Below are 25,101 nucleotides of genomic sequence, written 5' to 3'. Positions count from 1 at the left end.
GAAGGGAGGGAAGGAGAAGAGAGGGGAAGGGGAGGGGGGAGAGGGGAGGGGAAGGGAAGGGAGGGGGAGAGGAGAGGAGAAGAGAAGGGAGGGGAGGGAGGGGGGAGAGAGGGAAGGGGGAGAGAAGAGTGGAGGAGAGGAGAGGAGAGGAGAGGGGAGGGGAGGGGAGGGGAGGGGAGGGGAGGGAGGGAGGAGAGGAGAGGGAGGAGGAGAGGGGAGGGGAGGGAGGGAAGAGAGGGGAGGGGAAGAGAGGGGAGGAGAGGAGAGAGGGGAGGGGAGAGAAGTAAATCATCTTGCCCTATGAACCAACTCACTATTCCTACAACTTCCCAGCTGCTCCCTTTCCTGGCCACGACTCCCATGTATGTGTTATCCCTCAGTCAGTCAACGAGCATTTTTGAGCACCTATCATACACCAGGCAGCATATTAAGTGTGAAGGATACAAAGAAGGCAGAAGACAATCCTTGCTCTTAAGGAACTCGCATGATGTGCCCTCCTTATTAGAGCATAAGCTCCCTGAGGACGGGAACCATCTGTCTCACTTTTGTATTTGTATTCTCAGTGCTTAACTCAGTGTCTGGCATATAGCAATAAATACAAATATACAAATATAAATAAATATAATATAATAAATATAAATAATAATAAACGTTTAATAAATGCTTTTAAACTATGCCCCCTTTACAAATTAGTAAACTGAGGTGCTTATTAATGTTAAGTTCTGTTCTGGGGTAAAAAACAAAAACAAAAACGAAATAGTTCCTGCCCTCAAGCATCTAATTCTGATTCTAATAAGGGAGAACTACATGTAAAAAGCTAAATACATACAAAAATAAACACAAGTGGATGCTTTCTGTAGGAGATGGAATTTGAGTTGAGCTTTGAAGAAAACTAGTAATTTCTTAGAAACAGTAATTTCTATGAAGTGGAAGTAAGAAGGGAATATAAGGGACAGCCTAGGCAAAGGCCCAGAGATGGGAGATGGGAGATTATGTGTGAGGAGCAGTAAGGAGAGCAATTTGGCTGGACTGTAGAGTATATGAAGGGAATAGCATATAATGAGGCTGGAAAGATAGGTTGAAACCATGTTGTTTTTTTTAAATTCAATTTGATTTTATTTTCAGGTTCAAATTTTCTTTCTTCTACTTCCCCTTCCCTTATCCTCTGAAAAGGCAAAAAAAAAAGTCCAAAACCCATTGCAACTATGTATAGTCAAACAAAACAAATTCCAGAGACAGAAGGAAAGAAAAGGAAAAAGGGAAGGGAAGTGGAAAAGAGAGAGAAATGAAAGAAGAAAAGAAAAGGGGTTGGGGGAGCCAAACCTGTTTGCATCTGTTCTCTGAGCGCCCTCACTCTCTGTCTGGAGGGGGCTGGCATGTTTTGTCACGACTCCTTTGGAATTATGGCGGGTCATTGTGTTGATTAGTTACTAAGTCTTTCAGAGTTGATGTTTTACAATATTGTTGTAATTGTATTTACTGTTCTCCTCCTTCTGTTCACTCTGATGGAATCCTAATAAAGCTGCCCCCGGCTCAATAAATGCCTGTGCTTGGATTAGAGGTAGGCTGACTGAAATCTTTGAGATGGTGCTGCTAAGACACCCCATGAGAGTGCAACAACTCCACTTTGCATCAGTTCATCCAAGTCCTCCAAGGCTTCTCTGAAACCATCCTCTTCATTATTTCTTACAGCACAATAGTATTCCATAACATTTATACACTATAACTTGTTCATTCCCAACTTGATGGGCATTCCCTCAGTTTCCAATTCTTTGCCATCACTAGAAGAGTTGCTATAAATAAGAGGGAAATTCCTTGTAAGCATTGTCCTTTAGTCATGGGAGGATGGTTGGGAGTGGGGGGTGGGGGTGCTCCAGACCATGATTTCACTGGTGTGTGGGAACTTCCATTACTGATACAAATGAACAACTTATTTCTAATATACAGGTCTAGAGTTGCCTGAGGCACTGAGAGGTTGACCAGCATGCTCAGTATCACAGAGCCATGATGTGTCAGAAGTAGGGCTTCACTCCTTCTGAGGTCCTCCCACCTCCAAGCTGACCCTCCATCCACTACCTGAACTGCCTCCAAGAAATGGAGGTTCTTATTATAGAATGTGTTATCAACCACACTTCTAGGAACAGTGAGGGGGAGTGGATAAAGAGCTAGGCTGAGTAAAGAAGGCCTGGGTTCAAATCTCACCTCTGACAAAATCATAGAATCTGAGAATTAAATTCCACCCCATACCTGGCCAAGAAGCTCCACTAGAATGTACAGTATTTGACAAGCGGTCTTCCGGTCTCTGCTCGAAGACCTCTAATAAGGCAGATCCTACTGCAGCTTGGGGCAGCCAGGAACACTTTGGTTGGGGGTGGGGTGGTCTTTCCTGACACTGAGCCTAAATCTACCTCTTTGCAGCTTCCACCCATTCTGCCCTTCAGGGCCAAGCAGAACTTCATGATGTCAAACCCAGCCCACTCCAAGATATCTCTTCCCCTGCCTCGCCCCTATAGGTGCAGGTAACAAACATATAATGGTAACCTCCAACAGCATGGTGTAGGGGATAGAGGGGCACCCTTGGAGTTGGGACCACCTAGGCTTAAGTCCTTCTTCCATGCTATAACTCTTGAAATACTAGAAGATAGAGGTCATGTCCCATCTTCTCTCCTCCCCTCCCTTTTCCTCCCCTCTCCTCCTTTCTCCTTTTCCCTCTTCTACCCTTCTCTCCTCTCCTCCCCTTCCTTCTCCTCCTCTCTCTTCTCCGCCCTTCACCTCTCCTCTCCTCCCCTCTTCTCCTCCTCCTCCTCTCCCTTCCCCTCTTCCTCTCCTCTCTTCTCCTCTTCCTCTTACCTCCTCCCATTTCCTCTCTACTCTTTCCCCCTCCTCTCTTCTCCTCTTCCTCTCTTCTCCACCCTTCTCCTCTGCTTCCCTCCCCTCTCCTCCCCTCTTCCCTCCTCCTTTCTCCTCTCCTCCCCTCCCTTTTCCTCTTCTCTCCTCTCCCTCCTCTCTTCTCTTCTTCTTTTCCTCTTATCTCCTCCCTCTCCTCTCTACTCTTCTCCCCCCTTTTCCTCTTCTCCTCACCTCTTCTCCTCTTCCTTCCCTTCCCAGACTGTGTTCCTTCATTCATCTCAAAGATGAATGCTTCCATCAAGGCTAGAAGGACTCTCAGAAGACTTGAGGGCTGCCAAGCTAAGCAGCAACCCCTGTGAAGCCAGTGTCCCTGATGTCCCCCTGAAACCCAGCAGCCCAAGCAGGAGTTGGTCGGGGCTAGGGTGAGCAGGGCTGGGTGGGTGTGCAGGACAGCCAGGAAGCTGGTGCACTTGAATGTGGAGCTGGGGGCAGGAGGAGAGCCCTTGGACGGAGATAGACAGAGGAGCTGGAGGCAAAAGAGGGAGAGAACCCCCACGGGCCCATAACTGGGTGAGCACCAAGGCGTTTCCAGGGTTTCACCAGTAATGGGTTAGGGAGGAAGTCCCTGCTGCTCTGGATGGCAGATGTCAGGACAGTTTGAGGAAGGAAGCCTCTTAGGACAACAGGACAGGGCATCACCTCAGGCCCGGGGCAGGCTCCTCTAGGGGCCATCCCCAGGCAGTTCATTGGCACCACCATGGGGCTGCACGGGCTGCCATAGCCAGGTTAATGAATGGACAAGGCAGGTCGATTTGCTAGGGAGCTGGAAGCAGTGCTCAGATTAGAACACAAGCCTCTGAGCCTCAGGCTCCTTCTCACTCCACAGTTATTTTGTGAGCACCTAGTGTACACTGTATGTGAGTCAGGAGAGCGTTGGAGTTTGCATGAGACCTGTTCACTAGATCTTCAGTGTGAGTGTTTACACCATGGAAATCTGCAAGTGACACAAATCAGGGCTGGACTGGTTGTTAAACAGGTATCATCACACTCCTGGTGTGAGCAATTGAGAGGGAAGGGAGAAACAGAGAGAGGCTATGTCCAAAAGAGGTGAGCATGGAGGGAAGGTGGGCTCTCCTTAGACTCATAGATCAAGGCTGGAAAGAACATTAGAACACAGAAGGTCAGAGCTGGGAGGGCCTTTAGAACACAGGATGTCAGAGCTGGGAGGGCCCTTAGAACATGGAATGAAAGAAATAGAAGAGGACCAAAGACTATGGGATAAAATATAATCTTCTCAGCCTTGACTTCCCAATACTCCCCAACACAAACTCTGTATTCCAGGCCCATCATACTAAGATTATTCTCTGAGCTTGACATTCCATCTCCTGCCTATACTTTTGGACAGATATCCCTAGTAAGCTCCTGTAACACCTTCTAGCTGTAACCATCTCTGCCTTTCAGCGTCCTTCTCTTCATTTAAGGCACACCTTTGGTACCACCTCCTCCATGAAGCCTTCCCAGATTCCTCCCCCAAGGTGGGCATGTTGTTCCCCTCCTCAAATTTTCTTAGAGCCCCTAGCCCAGATCTCTTTTTTGCTCCCATCACTTCTATCTGGGATTTTACTAATGAGTTCACATGTCATGCCTCTGGCCCCTATTTGGGATGAGGGGAATGCCCTTTGGTGGGATAGTGGATAGAGTGCTGGGCCTGGAGTTGGGACGACTCCTCTTCCTGAGTTCAAATTTGGCCTCAAACACTCCCTAGCTTTGTGACCCTGAGCAAGTCACTGAACCCTGTTTGCCTCATTTTCCTCATCTGTAAAATGGGCTGGAGAAGGAAATGGCAAACCACTCCAGTATCTTTACCAAGAAAACTTTAAATGAGGTCACAGAGAGTTGGTCATAAGTGAACAACGACATGCATCTGCCCCTCTTTGAGATGAGAGCAATGCTCCTTGTAAGCTTCTTAAGGAAAGGATGGTTTTCTTTGTTCATGTTTGTGTCCCTAGCACCCAGTGCTAGGGGCTAGATGATCCCTACGTCCCCTGCCCCAGTGCCTTCCCCTGCTCCCCCTAGGAGCCTGAGTACAGGACCACCATCCCCCAACCAATTAACAGAGCCAAGGCCAACCACCTTCTACTGAAAACTTTAATGAAACCAATAAGTTAATGAAGTTAACAAAGTGAGGTACTTGCATGTCCGAGAACCAGGTTGGTGGGGGAACCTCGATCGCGGTGGGGGATGGGGGGGAAGGGGACTACTCTGGGCTCTCATTTGGTCAGAGGGTCTCAGCCCCAGCTCCATCTCTGGGTCAAGGGAGGATCTCTGGGGGTCAGTGCAGTGGAGGGCATGGAGGGGCCAGAGGTGGACAGGCTCTTGGTGCAAACGTCAGCAACATGCAGAGGGCATGCGGGGGGTGAGGGGGAGGGAGGAGTGCATCAGGGGGAGGGGAGCTATGCCCCCCCATCCCAAGAAGGGGTGCATGCAGGGCCCCTGGGTGTGAGATGCAAAGTCCTTCCCTGGCACAGGGCACAGCACCAGGCACTGCCCTCCTAGGGGAGGTAAGAGGACCCTGTCTCCCTTCTCCTCTTCCCCCGCACCACTTTGTAGGGTATGTGTATGCGGTGGGGAAAATCTATGAAGTTATGTTTCCAAGAAGGCTCCAGGGTCAGAGAATGCGCACATGCCAAGGAGGTGGTGATAGCTGGAGGGTAGACCCTAGGCAGTGGAGGGGGCCTTTCTTGCATTCAGAGTGGGAGTGTGTGTGCTGTGAGCTGTTCTCTGGGTGGGGGCCTGAGGCTTCTCCCTCTGTGCTGTCCACCCTCTTGCTGGGGTCCTCCGGCCAAGCTGCCCCTCTTTATTCAGGGGCTAGGGGTACAGAGGATACTAGCAGAGACAGTTCCTTAAGAAAAAAGTACCCTGGTTGGTAAGGAGACGGCAATTCTCCTTCAAACCTACCAAACGGGGATCAGGTATAGAGGTATGGGGATCAGGTAGGTAGGTTCCATACAGAGTCTGTACCCTCCCCCACCCCCCACAGGGCTCAATGAGGTCACTTCTCTGGGACAGCAAACACCCCACAGTTTCAGAGTTGTCCAAGGTCAGGGCTCCTGGAAGAAACTGTGGGTGGGAAGGGAGTCAATGTGAGTGTGTTTTTGTTTTTGTTTTGGGAGGAGGCTGCCCTTCCCCTGACAACTGGGGAGCTGACTGCCCGTGAAGCGGGTCCTGGAAGAGAGGTGAAGGGCTGGGGCTTAGCCCATAAGGCTCTCACCCATTCTTGTGCCCCAGTGGGGAAAGAGAGGCACTGGCCATGTTAGCAGGTACACAAGGCCCCAGCCCACTAGGGCTGGACAGAGCCTGGTGAGGCAGCCTGAGACCAGCTTGGACTGGGAGTGGATCATAGCCCCCAATGGACCCTGTCCAGCCGGAAAGTTGCATATTTAATGTGGTTTGCATATATGGTGCCCACCCACAGGGGCGGGATCACTGTGCTTTGAGGTGGGGCCTGCAGACGACCCCAGGAGTGTAGGGAAGGGAGGGTGTCAGCACTCCTGACAGTGCCAGAGCCTTCCCCAGGAGAACTCACCCCTCCAGGGAGGGGTATGAGAGAGAACCAGTCTTGCATAGCTGTTAGAGCGATCCCTGCTCTGGGACCAAGGTGTCTGGGGAGTCCATGGCGCCACATGACTGTTGGGAGGGGAGTGGAGGGAAAGGACTCACCCCTCAGACCACCCCCCACATTGGGCACTAGAGTCACAGGTCCTGGGATGGCCCTCCATAGTCTCGGGGCCCCCTTGGCAAAGCTGACAGGGCCTGTCTGCCTGGCTCCGTGACCAGAGGTGGGCCCAGCGTCTGGAATTGGGGACAGAAGATTGAGGGAGGTTGCCCAGCCTAGGGCACTTGGGTGCCCACGAGATGCCTGCTGTGGGTGCCTCCCCTGTCCTGGCAGCTCAATAGTGGGAGAGTCTCAGGAAGGAAGGCCTTTTCAAGTAAGATCGGATGGTGGGAGGGCTGGCAGGCAGGTGAGGCCTGGCGGCCTGCTGGGCCCGTGCCAGGCTGGGTGGCCAGTCCAGGTCCGGTCCCTGGGAGAGTGGGGAGCCTCCCTCAGTCCATATTGGCGCTGGCCGATCGAGAGATGCTGAGTGTCTGCGCCGACACAGAGATGTCCTCGGCGTCTGCGGGGCTGTGGTAGTCCGACGTGATGTCCGGGTCGAAGAGGGGCACCTGTACCGTGCCCAGGCTGGCAGATGAAGCAGCTCCCGCCCGCAGGCACCGGGAGTAGAAACCCAGGAGGAGGTCGAGCTTGTGCTCAATGGACTGCACCTGCCGGGGGAAGGACTCAGCGGGAGCTGGGGCTTACCTGGGATTGGAGCCTACCTGGGGGCGGGGCCTAACACGGCTGGGTCCTCATTGGTTGGAACTTGGGGATGGGGGTGAGGCTTAACTGGGGAAGCGGTTTAGCAGGATGAGGATGGCCTGGGAGTTTAAGGCTAACTTGAGATGGAACCTGGTTGGAGGCGGGGCTTGGCTGAGGGTGAGGCTTAATTGGATGGGATTTAGCCGAGGGTGAAACTTGGTCAGGTGGGACCCAGAGCTGGGAATGACTGAGGGTAAGGTTTAGCCAAAGATTAGAGGTTTCGTGGCTTTAGGGCGGCGAATTTAGAGTTCATGCAAGAGAACACTGAGTCCCGGAGAGATTGATTGGCTTGCCCAGGTTACCTTGACAAGTTACCAAAACTGGACCAGTGCTCTTGGATTTAAGGTGCTTGGGACCCTGTCTCCCTGAGCTCCGAGGTCCTGGACTTTTTCCTCCACCAGTCAGTCCCTTCTCCCCAAGCCTCAAATTGGTCCCCACCGCAGAGACAGGGCCCCGTCACCCAGATATGACTTCTCCCTCTTCACCTGCTTCTCCACCTTGACCACGCGGCCCAACATGCTGATCTCGTCCCCGGCTTCTCCGGAATCCGAGGGAGCTTTTTCTACCTTCTCGCGGGACTTTCGGTCCCCACGATCCCCACTCCCCCGGCCCACGATCTGGTCCACACTATAGGATAGAGAGAAAGGGAAGCCCATTAGAGAGGAGAAAAAATGAGGCGTACCCAGAGATTCCCTTCCCAGAGACTCCCCGTGTCCTGAGCATCCCCTCTCCCAGACCCAGCCCTACCTAAACTGGGGGAGCCCTCGATGTGAAGCAGAAGGAATAGCCCTAACCTTGGAACCCAGACAAGATCGGGGTCAGAGCTCAGTGGGTTTAGGCTGGGAATAATAATAGATTACATTACTATAGCTCCTTAAAGTCTACAAAGCACTTTACATACATTATCTCGTTTAAGCCACACTACAATCCTGTGAAGTAGGGATATTATTATCCCCCTTTCATAGAAGAGGAAGCTGAGGCCTAAAGAGGTTAAATGACTTGTCCAGGGTCACACAGAAGTAAGTGTCTTGAATTCAGATCTGGCTGGCTCCAAGCTAAGCATTCTGTCATGCTGAGAAGGCTTCTTGAGTGCTTCAGGACGGACAGGAGGAAGCGGATTTGAGCAAGGGGTTCCTGGGGGTGGGGTGGGGAAGCAAGCCAAGTATAGCAACCCAAGATTCCCCCAGAGGGTATGGGGCACTCACCGGGCCTGCAGACTCTTGATCCTGCCCAGCATGTCAAGGTGGCCAGCTGAGTACTGTTCAATGACATCCTTCACATCATAGGGCCTGAGAGTCTCCTTGAACTTCCTCTTGGCTACTAGGAATTTCAGGATCCTGTGGAGGTGGGCAGGGACAGAGCCTGAGAGTCAGGGCTACCCCAGTCCCCAGGAACCCTGGACTCAGGGGTTCGAATGAGCAGCGGAGCCCAAGCCAGAGCACGGGTGCAGAAGCAACCTTCTCAACTGGCCCTCTTCTTCAACCCCATTGTCCTAGCCCTCATGGCAGCCCTCAACACCTCTTGCCTGGACTTTGGTAACAGGGCAAGCCTGGGATGTCCTTCCCACCCCTCTCTGCTTGTCTCAGGCCTTCTCATCCTCCCAGACCTAACTCCTACGAGTTCCTCATCTCCTCCAGGAAGCTTGCTCTGACTACTCCCAATCCACAGTGACTCTCCTACCTCTATGGTCTCCCAGCCCAGATGGTGTTCCTAGACCTCTTTGGGCCCTGAGCTCAGGGTCATAGGATCAAGAGCTGGCAAGCATCTTAGAGACCACACAGATGAGGAAATGACAAGAAAGGGGAAGTGACTTGACTAGGGTCACAAACATAGGACTCATAAGTGGGTTTTTTTATGTTCATATCCTGTCTGTTTTGTTAAATTGTGAGCCCCCTTAGGGCCAGGACCAGGTTTCTTTCATCCCATCCATCTTACAGGATCATAGGATTTAGAGTTGGATGAGACCTTTGAGATCATCTAGATTAGTGCTCTCCTTTTACAGATGGGGAAACTGAAGCAAAGAGAAAGTACATGATTTTATTAAGGGCATATTGTAAGTACAAAGCCAGGATTTAAACCCAGATCTCCTATCTCCAAATCCAGAATTCTTTCCATTATTCTCCACCACAGGCTGCCTCTCCTCTCCACTTTCCTCCTTCCTCACCTCACTCCCCTTTCCCCACAGTAGCCTAGCATAAAGTCCCACACACAGAGGGAGTCTACAGTGTGGAATGTTATCTGGGGGTAGGTCCAATCATATCTCATGTCTTGTATGTTAATGATGGGCCCAGTGCCCATTTGGGTGTGTAGCCCCAGCTTGTTTCCCTCCCTGGAATTCTCTCTGTCCACTGAGGATGTGGTCGAATGCAGGGCTTCAGATAGCTGGGGGTGGGTGGGGCCTCTCCATCTCCCTCTGAAGGGACCAGGGAGCTCTGGGGCCAGAAAACAAAAAAGAACAATTCGGGTCAGATGTTTAGGTAAGGATGGGAGTGAGAAAAGAGAAGGAAGCTGGGTCTTGGGAGCAGAGGGAGTTTGCTTGAGCCTGGGGGCAGAAAGGAGACATGGAGGCTTTTCTGGGAGTCAAGGTAGACTTCAGCTGGAGATCTGCTGTTAACCCTGAGGGTAGGAAGGACATCCAGGAAAGCCAGAGACACAAAGACAGAAAGGGAGAGAGAGGAACAGAGAGACAGAAAGACAATCAAACACACTTGGGCAGGCAGGCAGACAAAGAGCGACAAAGACTGACAGCAAAGAGAGAAAGAAAAACTGGAAAAGAGAGCCGGAGACAGAAACAAAGGAATAGACAGGGTTACAGAGACAGAAATAGGGAGAACAAAAAAAAAATCAAATAGAGAGAGAGCAAGAGAGAGAAGGAGGAGGAGGAGGAGAAAGAAGGAAGGAAAGAAGGAAGGAAGAAGAAGAGGGAGGAGGAAGAGAAGGAGGAGAAGAAGAAGAGGAAGAGAAGAAGAAGAAGAAGAAGAAGAAGAAGAAGAAGAAGAAGAAGAAGAAGAAGAAGAAGAAGAAGAAGGAGGAGGAGGAGGAGGAGGAGGAGGAGGAGGAGGAGGAGGAGGAGGAGGAGGAGAAAAGATAAGGAGGAGGAGAAGAAGAAAGATAAGGAAGAAGCAGGAAGAAGAAAAAAAGGAGGAGGAAGAGACAAATATGGCTGGGGATGGGGAAAGACAGACAGAGAAGCAGAATGATCCATCTTGGGGCAAAGGTGAGGCTGGTATAACAGTGTGACCATGGCAGTGAGAAAGAAAGCCTCTTGGGTCCCTGATTCACCATAAATTGGGGCCTCTTGTTTCAAGAATAAGGTGATTGGGGCAGCTAGGTGGTGCAGTGGACAGAGCACCGGTCCAGAAGTCAGGAGAACCTGAGTTCAAATCCAGCCTCAGACCAAACATTTGCCACTTACTAGCTGTGTGACCCTGGGCAAGTCACTTAACCCCAGTTGCATTAGAAAAAAAAAAGAACAAAGTGGTAACATTCCTTCCACTGTTCAGAAGTTCCTGCTGGTAAACAACATACACAGTCTGAATCAGAAGGCTATTGTGAGCCCAGATGCTGGCTCACCACCCTGGCCAGGACTCCTGGGTAGGTCCGGTTGACCACCTCCAGGGCTGCCAGGCAGGCAGTATTGTAGATGACCCTGTGTTGGGCTGGCAGAGCAGGGATGGGGCAGGGGAAGAGTGACACTCACCGGACAGAACGGATCACAGTCTTGATGGCAGGTATGACGTCGTCCACAGTGAGCTCACACTGGTAACCCTTCTCCTCCATCACATCTTCGGAGGGGCCCTCTGTTGAGACAGCAGCAGCCTGTTAGTTCTCCTGTCTTGGAGGCTTTCATAGCCATATTGGGTCAGGGACTAGGGGTGGTGGTGGGAGGACTTGATGATCTCACCAGGAAACAACAGCATTGTGGAGCTTGAAGGAGCCTTGGTAATCAACTGGTTTCCCTGTCCCTACACCTTACCTCATTTTAGAGAGAGGGAAAAAGGGACTGAGTTTGGCATTCAATGCCACTATTCTATGGGATCACCACAATTTAGTGAAGCCATCAGAAAGAAAGGGGGCTCCCCCCCACCCAATTTCTTTGTAGATTTAGGTTATTAGGGCTGTGGAAGTCTGCAGACTTCTTGTGGATGCGCTATTTTGCTAAACTTTTCCCCCTTTTTTATTATTAAGAGATGACTATCTGGGAAGGGGAAGGGAGGGATTTATTTGGGAAAACAAATGATTAAAAACAAAAGCTACTAATAAAAAAATCTAAAGAAGGTTAATGCTTCCATCCTCCACGCTTAGGCTCTACTACTAGGAAAGGCCTATAAAAAATTTCTTCCTGGTTCCTTACAGAAAGTTTGAAACAGCAGACAACCTGGTGGAGAGGAAACTGGTGCCATTTGTGAGCCAGAGAGGTGATGCTGTCCCTCATTCCCAGCAGAGAATGAGGGACAAGTTCATTACACCAGGACAGGACAGGCCAAGAAGGGGACGCCCAATCACTGTACATCTCCTCTCACTTCAGCAAAGAGCACTCAAGGCCACAGAATGCTGTAAGTTTCTAGAATGAGGAAATCTATACACCCAGGACAAAAATACTTTCTAGGGGGCAGCTAGGTGGCACAGTGGATAGAGCATCGGCCCTGGATTCAGGAGGACCTGAGTTCAAATCCAACCTCAGACACATAACACTTACTACCTGTGTGACCCTGGGCAAGTCACTTAACCCCATTGCCTAGCCCAAAAAAAAAAATACACACACACACACACACACACACACACTTTCTAGGGCTTTTTTTGGGGGGGGGATCATTAACCACTATTCTCTACCAAGCATGCAGATAAGGGAAAACTGAGTGGGTGAATCAAAGAATCACAGGCAATCTGAACTGGAAATGCCCTTAGAGACAGTCTGGTCCAACCCCCTCATCTTTCAGAAATTATAACTGAGGCTTAGAAAGGTTATGACTTGCCCAAGGCCTCACAGCCAAATAGTGCTAAAGGACCCCTCCCAAATTCTTTGTTCTTCTTTTATTCTGAGATTTGGGTTCCAGGAGCCACATGCTGGAAGGCTTGTCAAATTATTCTATGTGGGAACTCTCTGAGCCAGCTAAGACCTCCACAGGCTCAGGAGCCAGTGAGGGCACTGGCTGGCTATTTGAACTCACCCTCTGCTGATGCCCGGGTCTTGAGCCTCAGCGATGCCCGGAAACGGGTCCGGTCGTTGAAGCTCCAGCTCTTCTGGACCTTAGTGGGGCTGGTGGGCTCTCCAACACTCACATTCTCATTCTCACTTCCCGGAGAGGTTCGCGGTGGTGGGGCCAGGTGCTGCTTCATCCTTCCACACTGGCGCTGGGCACTGTTCATTCGGATACGGTCCTTGATGCCCATCTTAGTGCTGGGGCACGGGGGCCAAGGAAGGAGGAAAGGAGGGGAAAAAAAGATTAGGAAGAGAGAAAAGGGCAGGCCCCCTTCCTAGCCTGTCACGGAGACCTGAGGGGAATATGGGGCTTTAGTCAGGGCACAGAGGTAGCCTCTTAAGGCTAGGGGTGGACAAAACTATGTTCCATGCCCTATGAAGGTTGGAAATAGGAACAAGAGGAGATTGGTTGGAATGTGGGAATGAGGGAGATTGGACGAGGAACTGTAAGAGCCAGATAGTGGGAATTAGGAAGATTTTAAGGTGGGAGCAGGGGAAATCGTAGACCAGAACCAGAGATTGGAGGTGGAAAGACTAGAAAAATTTGGAACTATGAATTAGGGAGACTAAAAGTGACTAGAGGCGGAAAGTGGAAACTGGAGGTGGAGAATGTGAGGAACTAATTAGAAGTGAAAACTGGGGAGAACAGAAGTGAGATCTGAGGTAGGGACTGGGGAAAGTGGAAGAGAGAATTAGGGGGATTGAAACTGGGAATAAGGGAGACTAGAGGTGAAAACTGAGAGTACTCAAGGTGGGCAATTGAGATTAGAGTCAGGAATTGGGGGATCTTAGAAGGGGGAATTAAAGATATTGGGGCAAGGACCTGGAAGAAACTAAGCTAGGGCTCCATCTGACTTGATTACCCTCCCCCACCTTTGCCCAGACAGACAAGAGTGGAAAATGTGGAAAGACACAGGTGGGCACAGTAGAGATCAGCTTGGTGGAGACCCAGGCAAGAAAGATAGAGAGGCAGATATACTCCAAAGACAGAATTAGTAGAAGGTCAGCAGGAATGCGCTCAGGCTTCAGGAAACCTAGGGGAGATCTAATCCCAGCCTGGATCCACATGGAGCCCCTCACTGGCCATCATGAAGCTGTGAACCAGGCATCCAACTGCTTTTGGGGAGAGGGGTCTGGGGGAAATTCTTTGGCTTTCTTAGGAATGGGAAGGAGAATATACACACTCATTTGGGTGTAGAAATCTATCTTATTATACAGGAAGGTAGGAAGGGAAGGGAATGGGTGGGGACAGACTGATAGAAGGGAAGACAGTTTGGGGAGGTAAAAGTCAGAAGCAAAGCACTTTTGAGAATGGACAAGGTAAAAGGAGAGAGAGAGTAGAATAAATGGGAGGAAATAGAATGGAGGAAAATACATAGTTGGTAATCATTACTGTGAAAAAGATTGTTTACAGTTTCTCTGATATTCATTTCTCAAACATATAGAAAATGGAGTCAAATTTATAGAAATAAGAGCCACTCCTCAACTGATTAATGGTCAAAGGATATGAACAGGTAGTTTTCAGATAATCATATGATTTCTGTTAATTTTGTTATTGATATGGTCAATTATGTTGATAATTTTCTTAGTATTGAGCCAGCCCTGCATTTCTGGTATAAATCCCACCTAGTCATAGTATATTATTCTTGTGATAAGTTGCTGTAATCTCTTTGCTAATATTCTATTTAAATTTTTGCATCAATATTCATTAGGGAAATTTGTCTATAATTTTCTTTCTCTGTTTTGGCTTTTCCTGGTTTAGGTATCAGCACCATATTTGTATCATAAAAATAATTTGATAGGACTCCTTCACCCATTTTTCCAAATAGTTTATATAGTATTGGAGTTGTTCTTGAAACATTTGGTAGAATTCACTTGTAAATCCATCTGGCCCTGGAATTTTTTTCTTAGGGAGTTCATTGAATAATTCAATTTCTTTTTCTGAAATGGGGTTATTTAAGTAATTTATTTCCTCTTCTGTTAATCTGGGCAATTTATATTTTTGTAAATATTCATCCATTTCACTTAGATTGTCAGATTTATTGGCATACAGTTGGGCAAAATAGCTCCTAATTATTGTTTTGATTTCCTCTTCATTAGTAGTGAATTCACTCTTTTCATTTTTGATACCAGTAATTTGGTTTTCTTCTTTTTTTAAATCAAATTAACCAAAGGTTTACCTATTTTATTGGGTTTTTTTCATAAAACCAGCTCTTAATTTTATTTATTAGTTAAATAGTTTTCTTAATTTCAATTTTATTAATATCTCCTTTGATTTTCAGAAATTTAATTTGGTATTTAATTGGGGGGTTTTAATGTGTTCTTTTTCTAGCTGTTTTAGTTGCATGTCCAGTTCACTGATCTCCTCTTTTTCTATTTTATTTATCTAAACGTTTAGAGATATAAATATCCTCCAATAACTGTTTTGGCTGTATCCCATAAGTTCTGGTATGTTGTCTCATTATTGTCATTCTCTTTGATGAAGTTATTAATTGTTTCTATGATTTGTTATTTGACCCACTCATTCTTTAGAATTAGATTATTTAGTTTCCAATTAACTTTTAGTCTATCTTTCCACGGCCCTTTATTACATGTAATTTTTATTGTATCATGATCTGAAAAGGATGCATTTAATATTTCTGTCTTTATGCATTGGATTATAAGGTTTTTATGCCCTAGTATCTAGTGAGTTTTTGTGTGGGTGCCATGTACTGCTGAGAAAAAGGTATATTCCTTTCTATCCCCATTTAATTTTCTCCAGAGGTCTACCATATCTACCTTTTCTAAGATTCTATTCACTTCCTTAACTTCTTTCTTGTTTATTTTGTGGTTAGATTTATCTAGTTCTGAGAGGGGGAGGTTGAGGTCTCCCACTGGTATAGTTTTGCTATCTATTTCTTCCTGTAACTCACTTAACTTCTCTAAGAATCTGGATGCTACACCACTTAGTGCATAAACATTTAATATTGATATTACTTCATTGTCTATGGTACCTTTTAACAAGATGTATTTTCCTTCCTTATCTCTTTTAACTAGCTATTTTTGCTTTTGCTTTGTCTGAGATCAAGATTGCTACCCCTGCTTTTTTTACCTCAGCTGAAGCATAATATATTCTGCTCCAGCCTTTTATCTTTACTCTGTGTGTATCTCTCTGCTTCAAATGTGTTTCTTGTAAACAACATATTGTTAGATTACAGTTTTTAATCCACTCTGTTATCCGCTTCCATTTTATGGGAGAGTTCATCCCATTCACATTCACAGTTATGATTACTGTGTCTTTCTCTCCATCCTATTTTCCTCCTTTATACTTTTCTCTCTCCTTTCATCCTTTCCCTCCTCACGTATTTTGCTTCTGACCACCACCTCCCTCAAACAGGCAGTTTTCAGACAAGTAATCAAAGCTATCTATAGTCATATGAAAAAAAATACTCTAAATCACTATTGATGAGAAGTGAAAATTAAAACAACTCTGAGCTACTACCTCATCTGTCAGATTGGCTAATATGACAGAAAAGGAAAATGGGAAATGTTGGAGTGGGTTAGGAAAATTAAAACCCTAATATACTATTGGTTATTCTGTTGTTGTTTTGGGCTTTTTATTGAAGCAATTGGGATTAAGTGACTTGCCCAAGGTCACACAGCTAGTAAGCGTCAAGTGTCTGAGGCTCATATTTGAACTCAGGTCCTCCTGACTCCAAGGTCAGAGCTCTATTCACTGCACCACCTAGCTGCCTCCCTAATATACTATTGGTGAAGTTGTATACTGACTCAACCATTCTGCAGAGCAATTTGGAACTATGCCCAAAAGGATAGAAAACCATGCATACCCTTTGACCAAGCAATGTCACTACTAGGTCTGTATCTCAAAGAAATAAAAAACAAAAAGGAAAATAACAAAAATATTTGTGGCAGCTATTTCAGTGGTGACAAAGAATTGGAAATTGAGGGGATGTCCATCAGTTGGGGAATGGCTGAACAAGTTGTACGTGATTGGGAATGGAAAACTATTGTGCTTTAATAAATTATGATGAGCAGGATGCTCTCAGAAAAACATGGAAAGACTTACATGAACTGATGCAAAGTGAAATAAACAGAACAGGAGAACATTGTACACAGTAACAGCAATATTATAAAGAAGATCTACTATGAATAACTTAGCTATTCTCAGCAATACAATGATCCAAGACGATTCCGTAAGACTTATGATGAAAGGTGCTGTCCATCTCCAGAGAAAGAACTGGTAGAGCCCGAATGCAGATTAAAGATACCTTTTCTTTACTTCATTTTTCTTGGGGTTTTTTGGTCTGCATTTTCTTTCAGAAAATGACTTACGTGGAAATGTGTTTTACATGACTACACATGTATAATCTATGTCAAATTGCTTGCCTTCTCAGTGAGGGGGGGAAAGGGAGAGAGAGAATTTGGAACTCAAAATTTGAAAAAAAAAGTTTAAATTGTTTTGACATGTAATTGAAAAAAATATATTAAATAAGGGGGGGAAAGGAATGGGAGGAAGGAGCATGAGTATGTTTGGAGTTCTCCCCCTACTTAAAAAAAAAAAAGAAAATCTATAGTGTTTCCTATTGGGCATGGCCAAGGTCTCTGGTATACTGCCCATCATACACATGTATGTGTTCACCTGTGTGAGTATGTATGGTGCTTATGGGTGTGTGTATACACACATACACACATGCTTACATACATATATGTATACATACACACTTGTGTACATGTGGGTGTTCAAATATCTGTTTAGATGTATAGGTGAGTGTTTGTATCTAAATTATGCAAGTGTATGTGTGTGATATATACACATCTGTGCTTCAGGACCTCCATTCTGTCTTTTTATTAAATAATTATCTCCATAAGGGAATGGAGATCAAAGATTCTGCGTGGCCCCAGAGGGCAGAACCAGAACCAGATGGAAATGACAGAAAGGAAGATTTAGGGAAAACTTGTTGACAGACAGAGCTGTCCAAAAGTAGACCTGGCTGCCTCAGGCACCAGTGACTCCCCCATTGTGGAACGACTTCAAGCAAAGGATGGATGACAACTTGTCAAGTACAGGTAATAGATGGTCACTGAGGTCCCTTCCAGCTCCGAGATCCTGTGATTCTGACCTTGACCTGTGGACTTTAAAGACATTTCAACAGCCACATTCAGTCTACCGCCTAGACCCAGGTGGGTGGAGGCTATAGTGCCAGAAGAGACAAACCTTAGCAGGAGGAGGTGGGAGGCACAGAGGAGAACTGTCAGCCTCCCAGTCCCCCTGTCCTGGAGGAAGGCCTGGAGAAGGGGGCACAGACACAGAGCAACGGGGGAAGGTCACAAAGAGAATGTTAAGGACATTGATAGCATGTAAGCTCTGGGAAGGCAGGGACCATTTCATTTTGTCCTTGCATCCCCAGTGCCTAGCAATGCCTGGCACATAGTAGGCACATAATAAATGCTTGTTAACCAACTGATTGATCTGGGACATACATGTAGACTATTCTTAAGATTGAGTTTCTAGATTCTCTTTCTTTGTTTCATCATTAAGCAAAAAAAACCCACCTAACTTTAATATGTATTTAGTGGTTCAATATGTATTTAATATGTAGTCAATATATATTTAATATGTATTTAGTGGGCATTGGGAGGGGACCCATCTTGGACCTCAGGCAAATTGGGGGCAGCATTTTCTCTAAGGACCCCTAAAGAAAGTGGGGCTCAGAGCTTTCCAAAGAAGGTATTTATCCTGAGTCAGGCAGAGTCTATTTCCAGGATACCTAGTGCATGGGAGAAGGTGAGTGCCTTCACATTCTCCTGGCTCCAGAGATATGGACCATGCCCTTCCATCCCCTAAGGTGCTTTGGTGTCAGGAAGAGGGAGCAAAAATACTGGGGTTGCCCATACTGGGTTTTGTAGGCCACCCCAAAAGACCAAGAGGATGCCGTCTGTCTCGTCTTGGCCACTTGGAGTAATCCCACTGCACAAAACCTATTTTCTGGGCATTGGCTTCTCCATGGCTTGTTGGAATAAAAAACTGGGAGTCCAAAAAACCAGCTGCTCTGGCTGCCGCCTGACTGTTTTTGTAGGCTTGGTTTACACAAGCACACACCAACTCCCACAACAAGCTTGTTCCTCCTTCTCCCAGAGAGCTGCCCTACAGCTTAGGAGGGAAGACAACAGGCCATAAGATTTAAAGCTGGAAGGGACTTCAAAGCCATCTTCTTGTCCAACCTTCTCATTTTACAGATGAGGAAACTGAGGCTCAGGGGAAGGGATCTGCCCAAGTTCACACCAGTAGTTAGTGGCAGAGCCTGGCGCCAGACACCCAATCCTGTGCACTTCCGATCACAGCCCCAAAGGCATCCCCTCCACACACGCCGTACTCCTGGCACAAGGTGTACTGTGAGAGCTGGCCTGAGATCACACCAAGATCAAGGTCAGTTGGAGGATTAGGAGCAAAGAGCAGGGACTCTGGGAAGTAGACCTGAGCACAGGGGGGCTGAGTAGGCCCCCTCTGTGATCCTCCTGGGCACGTGGGAGGGCAGAGACAGGCACTGGTTTCAGGGACAAGGATCAGGGGAAGAAAGAGGTTCCCCCATCTTTTAAATCCCATGCCTGAGGCCATGGTACAGGGGGCTAGCTGGGATATGAGAGGCAGAGACTGAAACCAGGGGCGCCTTCGAGAAGGCAGCCGGGATGAGCAGGACATCCCTGGAGCCAGGAGCAGGTGGGAGTCCCTGGACCTGTGGACCTTTTGAAAGGGACTCCAGGGGACAGGGAGGGGAGAGAGGCAGAGGGAAGGAGACAGATGGAGGCATCTAACTCATCCCAACCAACATGCTCAGCCAGGTCCCCCAAGGTACTCCACAACATCCCTTGAGCCTAGGGGGAAAGTTTGGGAGCTGGAGCATGCATCAGACTTTGATGAGGTCTGCTAGTCTTACAAGGTTTGCCACATGCTGACAAGCAGCTCCCTCCCCTCCTGCCCGACCACGTGTGCAATCCTTCTGTCTGTTAACCAGAAGCTCTGGGGACAGAGGAGACTTACCTCCTCACTTGGGGTGGAGGGCACAGGGGATGCTGGAGCTTAGCTTCTCCCAGAGCTGGGAGGTGGGATTCTAAGATGAGATTAGGAGAATCTAAAACCCATGTTCTCAAAATCTCGAAACCTAGAAACCCATAATGGGCCATGCTGATATTAGGAAAGCCAGGATCTCAAAGTCCCAGAGCCTAGAACCCTATACGTAATGTTGAGATAGGGAGAACACAGAGCCCACTACAAGAGCCTAGAACTCTGTGAATCATGCTGAGATTAAGAGAATTTAGGGACTTCAAAATTCCAGAACCTAGAACCCCATGGTTCATGCTGACAGGAGTATCTAGAACCAGGGATCCTCTGTCCTGGAACCTAGAACCTCAGATGCCATGCTTCATTCTTGGGCTGCCGTTTCTGATTGATCCCAAGATGCCAGCCCAGCCATCATCCTTGGAGAAGTACAGGGTACAGGACAGAGGCTAATGCAGGGGGATGCTACCCTCAAAGCGTTCAATGTAGGTGCCTCTCACTTTTCAGAAAACATACAGGATATATAAAATAGAGCGAAAAGAGAAATGCCCTCAGGGAAAATGAACAGCCCACCTTACTAACTTACACTAAGCCCTAAATTATTTTCTGTGTACTCTTGTTATTAGAAAGCTTCAATTTCCCAGTGTGCAGCGATTTCAAAGGTCATTTCCAGCTCTAACGACCTGCCTCTTTCCCTCTTGGACTTTAGCCCCATCCTCCAAAAAAGCATTATGGGACAGATGTACTTCCTTCTGCTAGGTTCACTGAGGGTTGTTTCACTGGGGTTACGATTTGCTTAAGGTAAAGTAAGGGCTATCTGCAAAAGGCAACACGGGCTCAGGGGAGGGGAGTTAGAGGGGAGGGATCAAGAGAGAAGCACCAGCAGAAAGGAGTGCTTGCTCAGGAGAAGTCATTCTCTTGGTACCTGGAAAGTTTGCTGCAGCCTTCCCAGTGCCCCACAGTGTTGAGAGGTCAGGTATTAGCCTCTCTAGACTGGTCCAAGATGAAGCCTTGGCCCATTAGAATCATGGAAGGCAAGCAAAGAAAGGGAGAGGATTCCCTGTCCTTCATAGCGTTCCAGGTGATCTAGAGTGAGGCCTCTAAGGTTCTAGGTGAAGATGAGGTCCAGCTCTGGGCTCTGCTGAACACCCTCCCCAGTCACTGATTTAGTTCCATCTACAATGGAGCACGGGAACAAATCCAGGAATTCTAGTCTTTAGACTCCAAGAACATCAGAGCTGCGAGGATCCTTCAAGATCAACCCCTTCAAACCTCAATTTGCAGAGGGGAACGATGAGTCCCAGAGAGGGGAAGGACCTTGCTCAAAGACATACGGTAGGTCAGGGGCAGAACTGGCCTTGAACCCAGACCTCTGGGCTCCCCTCTCAGGGCTCTTTCCTGCTATTAATATCACAAGATCATAGGATTTAGAACTGGAAGAGGCCTTGGAGACCATCTGCTACAGCCTCTTCATCTTGCAGAAGAGGAAACTGAGAGGTTAAGTAATCTGTTCAGAGTCACACAGTGAAACAGTGGTAGTGCCAGTACTATAACCCAGGTCCTCTGGATCTCAGTGCCATGCTCTTTCCACTAGCTCATTATGCCTGGGAGAAACCCTATAGGGCTAGCAGGAGGCTCGGGGGGTGTCCCCATGCACTCCTGTTCCGTAGCTATGGAATATCCAGCTACAGATGTGTCGTCCGATGCGGGACGGAAATGTGCCCGCCGGCCTCTGCCCCTGCTCCCCATGGTGCTACCAGGCATGCCAGGCCAGGGAAGGGGAGCAGGCAGCATGCACCCCATGCCCTGTTAATAGGCTCCCCGGTTCCCATGCTTCCGTCTGGGCAGGAGGCCGGGGACAGGAGGCAGGCCAGGCGCCAGTACCTCGGTCTCCAGCTGGCGTGGATCCGAAAGAAACTCCGTTTATTACTAAACATTTGGCTGGAAAGTTGAGAATGAGACACGAGTAGAAAGAGGTTAGTGGGGGCGGGCAAGCAAGGTTATGTATGGGCATGGCCCCAGCCTGGGGTTGACGCTCCCCGAAGGAGGAGCTTTAGCGTCCAGGGCCTAAATGTCCGCCACTCTGGCCAAAGAAGGGGTAGGCCCACAGGCTGCCAGGTGCAAGGGAAGATCCATGTCTGCAGCCTGTGCCCAGTCACCAGGCAGAGTCTGATCAGTCCTTAGAAGAGCAAGGGCCAGGAAGTTGATCGAGGCTCTCCTCCCCTGGGCCAAACCCTGGGACCTCTGTTTCCCCGATCCATCCTGAAGAAGCCAGAAACTCTCCTTTGGAAGGGCCCTCATTTCCACTCCCACAATGGCATGTGGAAGGCTGGCACCCTGCAGGCAGGCACTCTTGTTTCCGTGTCCCCATTGTCTGGCCTAGAGCCTGGCACATAAATGTTTGTTGATGTATCGATTAATTAAATGTCAGTATCTCAGAGCCAGGCCCAAATGTCAGCTTCTGTTCTGATGGTAGGGGGCGGTAGATGGATGGGTCCTTTTCCCTGAACTCTCAGACCAGTGACCACCAAATAATAATAATAATAATAATAATAATAACAATAATAATAATAATAGCTACCATTTACATAGCACCTACTATGTGCCAGACACTGTGCTAAGTACTTTCCAAAGGCCACGGGCACCAGGCTGCCCCGGACTGTTCTCACCTAGCCCCACTACAGAGCCATGCCTCCTTCTCAACTCCAGAAGGGTGGACAGACACACACAGAGACACAGACACACAGATGGGCATAGGATCTTATGGGGGTGACATCCAAGGGCCACCTCTCAGTGCTTTGAGCTGGAGGTGGGCACTGGGGCTTAATTACCCTTTCTGCCAGTAGGGGGTTGTTTCTAAGTGACTTTGGAATCCAGGTTGGGAAGCCAAGATCCCTTGGGGTGGCCAAGAGGACTCCGGGTGCCTCCAGGCCTTGCTCCATGGCAGTCCATCTGGCCAGTGCTACCTATATGGTCCCCGGCTCCCCAGGCAGAGGCCTGGCTCTGGTGTGGCCATTAAGCTGCAGGAAAGACACAGTTGTGGAGATAGGAATTGGGGGAGAGGCGCCTGTGCTCTCCTCTGCTAGGAGGTCCTGGAATAATTTCTCAACTCTCCCTTTGACCCTAGCAATGTCTCCTGTTTCTTATTCTGCTTCTCCAGACCATTCCCCAGCCCTGCAGCCCTTCAAAGGTGTCTGGCTATGCCCAACTCAGCCTGAGCCAGACCTGTTTGACTCTGGGGCAGGGAAGTAAGGCTCACCCTGACAGTTCCCCAAGGGGGCCCAGGCTCAAGAAGCCTTTCTTCCAGGGGCAAAGCTGAGGTCTAATTCTCCACCTAGAGGGGCTAGGGCCAGAGGAAGGGAGGTGGGATTCTTCCAGCTATACATCAGGCCCAATGCGCCCACGTAGCAGCTATGGGGACAGATGGGCAGATACTACCCTAGAGATGAACATGGGTTCTTCCCCACTGCAGCCACTATTCCCCACCTATGTGTCCCCATGGCCCAGTTCTCTCTTCTAGATTGAGCAGAAATTGGAGTGTGGCCAAGAAGTGGGGGATACTCTTCTCCCCCAAATCTGCTGGTCCTGGCCCTTCCATATCCTCATCTTGGGGCTCTCATGTACCCAGATCCCAGATTCCCCACATATTCTGTCCTAATAACCACATCCTAATCCCCTGCTCCTGGTTCCTCCAAATCCTAATCCCTACTCCCCATCCAGGACTCCCTGTGTCCTCATTTTAGATACCACCCATATCCCCATCCTGGGTTCCCCTGAGTCATCCTCACACCCATCAAAGGGAGATTCTTAGGTAAGAAGAGGGAAGGGTTAACTACTCCTGGTGATTCCCCAGGGGACTAGCTGAGCTCCCGGTGCCCTACATAGGAGCAGAAAACCAAGCCTGGAACAATCCATTTTACCCACTCAATAGGGGTGATCCCCACCATTCCCTCTTTCTTTCCCCCCATTCCCTGCCCCCGACTGGTGCCTACCCAGGGAAGGGACAGCAGAGGTATCCCCTTCCTACCTAGCCCTGCCTCCAACCCCCAGCACAGCCAACTCTGCAGGGTTCTGCTATTCCCTCTGGGAGACAAAGGCCCAGGGAGGTTAAGCAATTTTCTCAAGGACACACAGCAGCTGATGGAAAAAGACTAGGCAGAGTACTACCCATGACTCCTCTCCTTCCTGCCTCACACCAGTGTTCCTCTGTCCCCTATCAGGCTTAAAACCAGGAAGCTCTGGGCCTCTGGGAGGCAGATCCTGATGGACATTTGTAAGGAGGCTCAGGGAGTGAGGAAGAGTGTTGAGGAAACAAGATGGAGACAAAAGAGGAATGGAAGAGAGAGTGAAGGTAATGGAAGAGATTATACTGGATTTCATGGAGTCTGTGACAGGGAGGGATAGAAGCAAGGTCCCCCTCCCCTACACATGCCTCCTCCAAGCTGCCTGGAAATCTACCATTAATTCTCTAGGTATCTGTAGCATAAGTTTTGCCTCTTTGAAGATGCACACAAAAAAAAAAAGAAAGAAAGAAAAGAAAAGAAAAGAAAAGAAAAGAAAAGAAAAGAAAAGAAAAGAAAAGAAAAGAAAAGAAAAGAAAAGAAAAGAAAAGAAAAGAAAAGAAAAAAGTTCCAAGGGAAGACAAACATCCCTCTGGCTCAGGGCCCCAAAGATATACTGGGGGGCCAAGGGGGGAAGGAGGGGCCACTCCTACTCCCACCCTACAGAGACTTCCGGCTCAGAAGGAAAATTGGGAAAATATATCTGGGGCTGAGGGCAGGAGCAGGGAAAGGAAGAGGGGTAGGTTCAAAACCAAACCCTCTGTGGCATTTCACTAAGTCCTACGCCCAAAAACAGAAGAAGGGGCTTTCTTGGTCCCAAGGGCCACTATCTGGGAGGCAAAGGTTCATCCCACATCCATACAGACTCATGCTCACCCCTCAAGGAGACAGCTCAGGGGGTCAAGGTCACAGGTGCTCTATGGGGAGAGGGCATGGGGGTGTGGTGGTCAGAGTGGGGAAGAGGGGTGCTGTCCCAAGCCTCCAAACACCTCCAATCAAAGATCAGAGAATCTAAGCTTTGGAAGCCCGTCAGAGGGCACATGGCCTAGAGCTCAAAATGAGCTTAGTGAATAATTAGCTCAATTCTCTCATTTCACAGGAGCCTGAGGCTCAGAGGGGAGGAGACTGAGTGGTCTGAGGTCAAACCGCAGGTCAGTAGCAGAAGCAGGACTGAGCACCGCCGGGTCTCCTGACTCCCAGGCCCAGCTCTTTCCACTACACTGTCTGCCCTTCATTTTACAGGAAGGGAAACTGAGGAAGGGACATCAGGGTCCTGGATCTAGAGCTGAAAGTGACCTCAGAAGCCATCCAGTCTAACTCCCTTATTTTACAGAAGAGACCCAGGGAAGTTAAGTGACTTGTCCAAGGTAACACAATTTTTAAAAAACCATCAGAGGCGGAATTTGCACCCAGGTCCTCTGGCTCTAGCATTCAGTGCTCTTTCTCCTGCACCAATTTTCTTTTCTTTTTTCTTTTTGTCATTGAGGAAGTTGGGGTTAAGTGATTTGCCCAG

The 25,101-nt window shown here is 48.4% G+C and overlaps 1 protein-coding gene across 1 annotated transcript in view; it reads right to left on the bottom strand.

Annotated features, from left to right (window-relative positions):
* Window positions 1-4,980: 4,980 nt before the first annotated feature.
* Window positions 4,981-25,101, bottom strand: part of KCNQ4 (potassium voltage-gated channel subfamily Q member 4) — a 78,091-nt gene continuing 57,970 nt past the window's right edge. Inside the window, 5 exon segments of the mRNA XM_020983549.2 lie at window positions 4,981-7,173; window positions 7,753-7,894; window positions 8,473-8,604; window positions 10,968-11,067; window positions 12,439-12,668. Coding sequence (XP_020839208.2) covers window positions 6,955-7,173; window positions 7,753-7,894; window positions 8,473-8,604; window positions 10,968-11,067; window positions 12,439-12,668 — 823 coding nt within the window. The 3' untranslated portion in view covers window positions 4,981-6,954.

The sequence above is a fragment of the Phascolarctos cinereus genome, unplaced genomic scaffold (assembly GCF_003287225.1).
Source record: "Phascolarctos cinereus isolate Bilbo 61053 unplaced genomic scaffold, phaCin_HiC Scaffold_726;HRSCAF=1367, whole genome shotgun sequence".
Taxonomy (NCBI): domain Eukaryota; kingdom Metazoa; phylum Chordata; class Mammalia; order Diprotodontia; family Phascolarctidae; genus Phascolarctos; species Phascolarctos cinereus.
Note: the sequence above shows the minus strand (reverse complement) of the source record. Positions and strands in the feature narration are given on the sequence as shown.